General features: G+C 51.1%; 1 protein-coding gene across 1 annotated transcript in view; it reads right to left on the bottom strand.

Moving 5' to 3' along the window:
• Nucleotides 1-6,388: 6,388 nt before the first annotated feature.
• The window catches only part of BMERB1 (bMERB domain containing 1), a 110,938-nt gene continuing 107,671 nt past the window's right edge, over nt 6,389-9,655 (bottom strand). The window contains exon 6 of the mRNA XM_046667523.1: nt 6,389-7,882. Coding sequence (XP_046523479.1) covers nt 7,770-7,882 — 113 coding nt within the window. The 3' untranslated portion in view covers nt 6,389-7,769. The remainder of the gene's footprint in view (nt 7,883-9,655) is intronic.

Raw genomic sequence — 9,655 nt, 5'->3', positions numbered from 1 at the left:
GGACTTGGAGAATTTTTCTGCAAGATGAGAGGGAACGCCCGCGTTCTTTAACACATGCTGAAGGATTTAAGGGCAAAGCGACGTTAAGGCTGCATCTAAAATCATTCTGGGGAAAAAACCAAACGTGCCAATAGAGAACGAGAATAAAGCAGAGGCAGCGAAGTCCTAGCCATCAGTGACTCTGAGCGCCAAGGGCATACGGGGATTTTTTTGTACCGTTTTAAAGACAACTCTTCTGTAAGTCCAAAATGATTTCAAAATTAAAAATCATCTTAATATTGTTGCACTGGCTGCCTGGGCCTCTCTGGAGACGGAGGCCCCAACGTGGGGCAGTTAGGTTCAGGTGCTGACTGGCCCCGGGGCCACGCTTCGGCCAGCCCCGCCCGGAGCCTGAAGCCACAGAAATGCTCCCTCAGGACTGTCTTCCCTTCCGAACACGCAGATCGTGGCTCACATGGGTCAACAGTTGCTGCTCCAACCTGAACAAACAGCTCTTGGGTGAAGCAAGTTAAGAGCATGCTGGGGGCCACAGGGGCCTGGCAGTCCCAGCGCCAGCTCGATTTCTTTCTGGCCTGGCCTGCCCATGGGGCTGGGCTGGATGTCGGAGAGAGAAGGGGACACAGAACATTGAATCGGCCTGGGCATAGGGTCGGGGTCTGGGTTCTGTCCCGGCTTTGGTGAGCTTGCTGGAGACCTTAGCAAATCCCTGCCCTTCTTTGAAAGCCTGTTTCTGATTCTTTAAAAGGCAGGGGACACTTTAACTTCCCAGCATCCATTCTCTCTCTTCTGGCACAACTGGGCTGACCCCGCCCCTGGCTCCAGGGTCAGCCTTTGGACCCCAGCTTGACTAAGCAGAGAGCCACACCCCTCTGGCCCAGCAAGTGATTCCGGGCTGGGCATGTGACTGTTTAAAATGAGACATGGGGCCCAAAATGGAGTTGCTTATGCTAAGTCCCACGTCACCAAACTGAGACTTGACTACAGTTTCAGCTCTCCCAGAAATGGAGTCTTAAACCAGTCAATTAGCAATCACCTGGCCAGCACTAGTTAGGTACCTGCCTGATTGACCTTGCAAGAGCCAGTCTGAGTCCAAGTGACAGCGTGTGAAGCCCTGGACCCCATGGGACCCTAGATCTCTGGACATCCCAACCCAGGAGCCAGGAAATGCCCTTATTTTTTGCCTGTTTAGATTCAATTTGGGTTACTTACAACGCAGAGAATCCTGATGCAGAGAGCTCCCGATGCAGGGGGCTCCAGCTCCGCCTTGGGGGCAGCGGGGCCACCGAGAGGCCCTCTCAGCCGGGCGGCCCCCACTCCCACACCACCCCAGCCTCGCCTCCTCCAGCTCCGCTCCCTGCTGCGTCTCACCATGGACATGTGTCCTCCCTCAAGAAAGTCCCAGAAACCCAGACTCAGTTAGCTGCTCCCTCCCACGCTCCTGCGGCCTCTGTGCTCACCGCTTTCCTAGTGGGATGGAGGAATTCCACAGCTGTTCATCAAAACCCAAACCCGATAGGGCTGCTCTTCCTGTGGGAGGAGAGGCAATGAGCCACATCCATCTTATTAGCAGAGAAATAAAGCTTCGTGGGTGGGAGGTGAGCCCCAGAGCTGGCTAGCAGCACGGCCAAGCCTTCTCTCGAAATGCAGTGGGCCTGGAGTCGAGGGACTCCTGAAGTGGGAGGGACATTGCTGGTGAAGAGACCTGGAGATGGGGGGCAGCCATCCACATGACAGAGCTGGTGGAAATGGGAAATGGAATAGTCAATTCTTCACTGGTCTGTGTGGCTGAGACGTGAACCCCCTCCCACCTCCCTGAATGTTCTGGAAGCTGGGCTTCACTTTCTGAGGCCTGGTGCAGCTTGGTCTCCGTGCTGAGTAGGGAAGAGGGAGCTGAGTTCCATGTCAGCCTTGGTGAGAGTAGAGGGCGGGACGCCTTGGAAGGGATGTGAGGGTCTGGAGAGCGGTGGGGAAGCCGTCAGGGTCGGGAGTGGCTATGGGACCCTAAGCCTGGGAGAAGATGTGGACATCCAGCGGAAGCATGTGGAACGGGGTTTCAGCTGACATTTGGGTTACGACAGCTTGTCACACCGCACTGTGTTCACGTGTCCCCTCCCTGTCAGCTTCGTGAGGGCAGCACCCAGTTGGCTAATCCTGCTGGTCAGTGGGTTTCGTTCAGACTTAACAGTGGTTAGGCCTCCCCTGCTTGACGTCCATCCCGCTCACTAGAACGTACGTTACCTGAAGGCAGGGGCGTCCCTGTCGGGCTCAGCTCTGTTCCCCAGTACCCGCCACGTGCTGCCTTCATGAGTGGAATGAACGAATGGAAAAATCGCCTGACATTTGTTCCTCAAGCCAGTTTCCCTGCATGTTTTGCCCCAGCCCATGGGGCCCACCCAGTGTCCTGCTGGTGGCACTGGGCATGTCGTAACTGCTTCTTCTCGAGCTGCAGAGGAGCTGAGCTGTGAGCTCCTGCAGGTCAGTGCTGCCCAGCCACTGCAGAATGGAAAGGTTTATAAGAGGCTCAGCTGCTGCCGGCATGGCCATGAGTCACCTGGAATCAATTACAGCTCAACAGGGAATGGGGTAGTGATTTTGCTGGGCCTGGAAATGAGAAACACCCTGAGCCCGGCTCTCACCCTGCTCTCAGACTGGAGTCCCAGCTCTACCACTTACATGCTGTGTGACCTTGGGCTGATCACCCCCCTCTCTGAGCCTCAGTTTCCCTATCTGCCAAATGGGGGTGATGATCCCCCTCCCTCCGTTGGAACAGTGGGTGAAGGAGCACTCTCCTGCTTGATGCAGCTGGCTTCCTTGCCAGCAACTTACTGAAACTGCTCATGAACTCCATCCTATCGCCAGTCCCTTTTCATAAAGTTCTTAAGGTCGCGTGACCTCTGGGTCAGGTTGGATGCTGTGGACACACCCTCCTTGATGCTGCCTGGTGATCTTGCCTCCTCTCCAGCTGCTCCCACTCAGTGTCTCCCCTTAAATATTGGTGTGGGCAAGGGTGTGAAGCTGGAGGAGCGGGGAGAAAGGAGGTGGGACAGACACGCGGGGGCCGGGTCACATAGGGCCTCAGAAACCCAGGCTACTATGAGGATGGCGGGAAGGTACAGGAGAGTTTCAAACGGAGAAGCAACACACCTGGTTAGATTTGCACTCGAGGAAGGTCATTCTGGCTTCAGAGTGGCTCACAGGTGGACCAGAGAAAGGGTGATGAGAAGAAGGGCCAGCGGCGAATCTGAGAAGTTCTGGGCCCAGGTAACAGTGTGTGAAGGTCCATGAAAGGAGCCAACAGATGGCGTGGCAAGAAGAGCCAAAGAAGCCTTCTGTGGCCCCAGTGCAAAGAGAGATCGAAGCGACAGATGCGATGAGGCTAGGAATGCTGGAAGGGGCCAGACCCGTGAAGGGCTTTTAAACCACGTGAAAGAACACAGATTTCATCCTAAAGGCCATGGGATTGGTCTTCAAGAGGGGAATGACAACCAGGTTTGCATTATTCAGAAAATCACCCGGCCGCTGTGTGGAGCATGACCAGCGCTAAGGCCAGTTAAGAAGCTACTGCAGTTGACCAAGCAAAGATGATGGTGGCTACCCTGGGGGTGTGGCGGTGCGGGCAGCTCCTGGAGAAACTTAGGAGGTAGAAGCTACAGACTTGGCAATTGCATGGATGCGAGGAGGAATAGAAGAGTCCAGGACAAGTCCTTGGGTGACCTTGGGCAAATGGCTGGTGCCCATTCATGAGATTAAAAACACAGAGGAAGCTGAGGCAGTGTAGGATGAGGGTTGGCTAACTTTTTCTTCAAGGGCCAGAGAGGAGGTATTTTAGGATTTGCAGGCCATGTGGTCTCTGCCACAACTACTCAGCTCTGCTGTTGGCGTACGAGAGCAGCCATAGACGATACATACACAAATGCACTTGGTTATGTACCAAGAAAACTTAATTTACAAAAACAGGTGGTGGGCCGGTTTGCCGACATGATTCAGACATGGCACATTTGATGTACCCACTCTGGATCCAAATGGAGATCCTCGGGAAGCAGTTGGAGAAATGTCCTGAGCATAGGAGAAAGATCCAGGTGAAAGAGAGAATGCAAGAGCAGAGTGCAGATGGCCATCTAAGACCAGGAGAGAGGGAAGAGCAGAATGCCGAGGGCCAGGCTCTGAGGACACGGAAGTGATAAAGGAGACTGGAGAAGGTCCTCCTGAGCAGTGGGAGGTACACCTAGAGAGTGGGGCATCTTGGCGGTCGGGTCAAGTGTGTGTTGCAACATGCTGCAGCAAACTAGGACAGTGTGAGCGCTGAGGTGTGTCAACTGGCTGTAAATGAGGGGTGCAGAATATGCCACCCGAAAATATGCCCCTTTGGCATATGGATTATTTTGAGCTAAAGGCCATTGAGAACCAGCAGAGGCAGGAAAAGGTCTAAAAATGGCACAGAGTTTCCCTTTTGTAAAGGAAATTTCCATTTAGAAAGGAAATTTCCATTTGCAAAAGCTGTCTTCCCTTCCCATACCAGGAAGAGGAGGACTCTTACCAATGGAGAAGGCAGGACCTAAATCTGCGTAACTAATCTTACTAAACCATCCTTGTTCATGATCCTTTTCCTGGTCACCTTCCTATAAATTGCTTCCCCCGCCCAGGAGCCCAAAATGCCTTTTCCTTTGTTTTGGCTAAGATGGTATATAAGCTCAAGTTCTAACCACCTCTTTGAGTTACTCACCGCTGGGTGCTCCCACCTGTACGTGCACGATGCACGGGTTAATAAGCTTGTGTTTGTTTTCGTCTTGTTAAGCTGGCCAGTCTCATTTACAGGACTCCAGCTGGAGAACCTAAGACGGGTAAAGAAAAAGGATTTCTCCTCCCCTGGATAACCAAATGGTTATGTCCCTGGTGAGAGGGCTCTGTGACAAGACAGTGACAGAAACCAGATTAAAATAGGTTGAGGAGAGGGCTAGAGATGAGGAAAATGGAGATAGCAAGATAGACGATTCTGTGAAGATGTAAAGAAAGGCGGTGTCTGCAAAGGAAGATGGGATGGGGGGTTGTTTGTTTTTTAATGGGAAAGATTTGTTCAAATGCTGATGGGAAGAGAGGAGACTATTGAGGATACAGGAGGAGGAGGGGAATGAATGGTGGTCCCATCACTAACTGCCTCTGGGACCTTGGACCACTTCCTCGTCTGGGAAGTGGACGTGATGATAGGATCTGCCTCGTGGGGTTGATGTGAGGAGCAGACGAGAAAATGTGGACACATGGCTCAGAGCACAGCGATAAAGCCCTCAATACATCTTACTCTTATTATTATCCCTCTCCCCCCAAAGCCTTCCCAAAGGAGCAAGTCTGGGTGTGCAGGACCCTGCGGTCTGCCAGGCTTCCCAGCTTTGCAGGCAGCTCTGATTATGGGGAAGCATCTTGAATCATTACTTTCTTCTGCTCTTCTGTGAAAGCCTAAATAAATGATGTATTTTTGTCTTAAAAAAAAATCAATAGAAATAGCAGGAACATAAGTTAGGTCTACCCCAGAGCTCAGTAGACGGACTAGAGGCAGGATTTTTATGAGGGTTTCGATCTCCCTCGGCTTGTTGGATCGGTGAGTGACTGCTCTCTAGTTGGTCTGGGCTCAGGCCTGCATTTTCTCCAGGGAAGGGAGAGTGGCGGGCCATCTGTAGCCTTTATTTTTATTGCAAGAATGGGAAGCATCTGTGTTGTAGGTTGAATAGTGTGCCCCCGGAGTTCATGCCTACTTGGTCCCTCAGAATGGGACCTGTTTGGAAATAGGGTCTTTGCAGAAGTAATTAAGGGAAGGCTCAAGATGAGATCACCCTGGGTTTAGGGTGGGCCCTGTACCCAATGACTGGTGTCCTTAGAAGAAGAGGAGAGGTGGCACTGGCAGTGTCCTGAGGGAGCCTCTGCAGCTTCAGAACGGCAGGAAGTGACGTGCAGGCTGGAGCCTGGGAGGAAGCAGAAACACATCTGAGACCGAGGGGGAGGGGCTGAGGGCATGCTGCCCGCTGGGAAGGGCCATCGAACCCAAGACTCCGGGGTCCTCAGAGATGCTTTGTGTCACCTTGACTTGAGAGAAATTCGGATTAACTTTTGATTTATAAATATTTTGAAAACTGCGACCCATTAACGGCCTAAGACTTTTACTTCTAGGAGTTTATCTTAAGGAAAGGTCAGGAACTCAGATGAAGCTTTATCCCTCAGGATGTTTATCGTGACATTATTTGTAATACTGAAGGACTAGAAACAGCCTAAATGTCCAACAGTGAGGAAATGGTTAAATAACGGAATATCCCCAAGATGGATTACTAAGCAGCCACTGTAAATATTTATGAAGAGTGTTTAATGTTTACAAAGAGCTTTTAATGACGTGACACGACAGGGATACAATGCTAACAGAAGAAAGAAAACTGGTAATAAAATGGTACAATATGACGTCAATCGTGAAAAAAAAAAGCATAAAAAAAGACTGAAAGGAAATATGCCAAAATGTCAGAGTGATCTCTAGTTGGAGGAATTATGGGAGTTAAAAAAAAAAACCCCAAAGAACAAAAAACTTGTTTATACTTTCTCTACTTTTTAGATGATTCACTATGTACATGGATTCCTTCCACAGTCAAGAAAAAAGTAAAAACTTTATAAAGGCTGTGTACGCGGTTTCTATTTTTATTTTCTCCGATGGATGATTGTACATCAGCGAATCTTGGGTTAGGCTAACTACTGAGGCCGGTCACGACACACTCACACGTACAGAGAGGTCACACGGGCTGTGCCGGGCTGGCTGTAGCAGATGTACATTGTTACACTGGTGGAATTGTTAGGCTGGTTACAATACACCACCAATGACGGGACACGGTTGGGTCAGGCCGACTCTCCCACCGCCGTTGTTGTTTGCGGAGGTCTGTGTGTTAGGCTGGTGAGTGGCGTCCCGCTGGCGCTCCCTCCAGTGGCCCCCAGTGGGTGGAGAGCGCCTGGGTCAGCATCTGCTCTGGGTCCCCTTGCCTCGGTGTTGGAGCCTCCAGCTGTCCACTGCCCCTTCCCGGCACTGGGTGTGCCCCAGCCCAGGCCCCACCCCCCCACACCTGCTCCACACACCTGGGGCAGACATGGCAAGGGAACAAAGAGCCAAGAGGAAGTGGACGTGCTCCTGATGGGAACCGTGCCCAGACACAGGAGGGAACGAAGCGGGAGATGAGACCACGACACCACACACAAGCTCATTCTTTACAGACGGGCCCCTCTGTGTCTTCAAAGCACGTGGGCTGTGTGGAGCCTTTGAGGGTACAGCCCTTGGGAGAGGAGAGATGGAGGACGGGAGCTGTGCCCATTTGGGGCAGGCCTGACAGCAGAGCTAGGAGGGCGGATGGGGGATGAGTCCAATGTGGTGCTCAACTGTTGAAGAGTCACGACTATACACACCTGGGGACCATGCCCCTCCCCCAGTTCATTCGCACGGTGGGTTAGATACAGCTAGATAGAAGTGGAGATATACTTTTTTGAGGGAGGACCTTTCCTGGTGGTTGGATAAACAGTGAGACAGACTCCTGGGTTCAGCATGCTCTGGGGAGGGCCATGCGACGGTGAGGGACTGCCTATTGCTACACTCTGTACAGGACGGCTGGGCCCGCCCGCCGCGCCCACGGCCCCTGGCGGCAGTCACGGGCTTGCCTTCAACCCCTTTGGCCTCGGAGAGCTCTTGGGCCCCGGTGAAATGGGGGCTAGGAAGGGGGTCCCCATTGCCCTGGGGGCACCCCACGTGGGGGCTACATGATATTGCACTGGGTGGCCCCACAGCAATCCTTGATGAGCGCCAGCCCCGTCTTGGCCACCGTGGGCTTACTAGGTGGGGGCTCTGCTTTCTTCTCTGCTCGGGAGCCTGCAGCAAGGTAGGAACAGAGAGAGAAAGAGGAGAAAAGGGTGAGAGGGAGAGGTGAGGTGAGGAGAGCCCTGATCATATACAGCCCTAGTCCCCTCCCCACTCCTGGCCAGGCCTTGCTTCTACTCCACAGATCAGGTGGTGTGGAGAGCTGGCGTGCTGGTGGTCCTGGTGACTGTCGCTGACTGTGGGCCCACTGGCTTTCGTTCTTTGGCTTCCAACCACAGCTTTTAGTCCTATGCAGTTCTCCTCACTGTCATATCTGCCAAGCCCAGCACAGGGTCTGGTCTTCAAGAGGTATTTGGTGAATGGATAAATGAGAAATGTTGTTCCAGTCACTTCTTGACTGGAACAACATGAGGGCTCACATCTTTCAATTCTGGAAAATGCATACATTGTCTTTTCGGATGCCCCCATCTCTCATTCTCTGTTCTCTCTCCTTCTGGAATGCTTATTAGACATAAGTTGGACCTACTTACCCTATCCTCCATGTTTCATAATTCTCTTTCATATTTTCCACCTCTTTCTCTCTCTGTGCTGCAATCTGGGTAATTTCCTCACCTCTGTCTTCCAAGTTAATGAATCCTCCTTCAGCTGTGTCACTGTGTTTAATCTATTGAGTTTTTACTTCAGTGATGGTAATTTTTTTAGAAGGCTAATTGTTTGCAAATCTACCTTTTCTTTTTTCAAAGCGTCCTCCTATTTCATTTTGGGGGGTAGTCCTTCTTCTGTCCTTTTAATCATTTTAAATATACTTATTGTCTCTTTTAGATAGTTATTTCTGGTTCTTGGGAAGACAGTCTCTTTGTTGCATCTACTGACTGCCCTCGTGGTGGTTCAAGTCTCCATGAGTTTTAAATTTTTATTGGGAGCTCATCTTCATGGGGGTTGTTTTATCTGTAGGCTGTGTATTATGGGATGCTGTAGGGTTCCTACTGAGCAATTTTGCATTTGCTTTGCTGGGGTCCCAGAGATTTCACTGGTTTTATGTTAGGTTTAATTTTTAAACATGGGATTCCAACAGCAGATAAGTAGTGTAAACTTGGACCCCACACTTGGCCCCTTGCACATGGTACAGTCTTGGTGTTTTGATTTCTTGCTAGAATTCTTTTTTCTATCCATAACCCTACATAGAAGGCAAGTTTCTTTGCTCCTTCTCCATAGGTAGGTGGAGTTTTCCTAATTGGCCTTTCCTGGAAGAGACAGTCCATTGAGGACACAAGGACCTCGTGCCTTTTGATTTTAGGGGCCTGTAGAAGTGATCATGGCTCTTCTCTATCTTTATCCTCCCACATTCTACAACTGTGTTTTCATGAGATGTTAATGGATGGTCAGGGAAAACTAGGTTTGTGGCTGTAGTAGATAGTGGCAACTTTGGGGTTTTGTCGTCCTAGTAAGATTTCCAGTCCCTTTTCCTCTGGTCACAGCTCATGTCGCTGTGGCTACAGGAGTGGGCATGTGACATAGATCCAGCCAATCACAGTATCCCAGCCTCTTGGGGGCAGTGATGGGCCTAGGAGGTGGGAACATGATCCAGGAAAGGCCAATCGGCATCTTTCACTGAGATTTATATGTTTAGATACCAGGAGAGAGTGTCTGTGGTGTCGCCCCACTGCCGCTGAGCTGTGGTTCTGGAGCTCTGGCCCCATGGAGAAGGCCTGTGTAGTAGGAGAAAATGAAGCTAACATGCAAATGGGGGTGGAGATGAGAAAGGGAGGAAAAGAGATGGCATCCTAGCAGTGTCCAGTCCCTGAAGTCCTGGTTCTTGTTGCT

This window comes from Equus quagga, chromosome 7 (genome assembly GCF_021613505.1).
Source record: "Equus quagga isolate Etosha38 chromosome 7, UCLA_HA_Equagga_1.0, whole genome shotgun sequence".
Taxonomy (NCBI): Eukaryota; Metazoa; Chordata; class Mammalia; order Perissodactyla; family Equidae; genus Equus; species Equus quagga.
The sequence above is the reverse complement of the archived record's forward strand: the minus strand, read 5'-3'. Positions and strand labels throughout refer to the sequence as shown.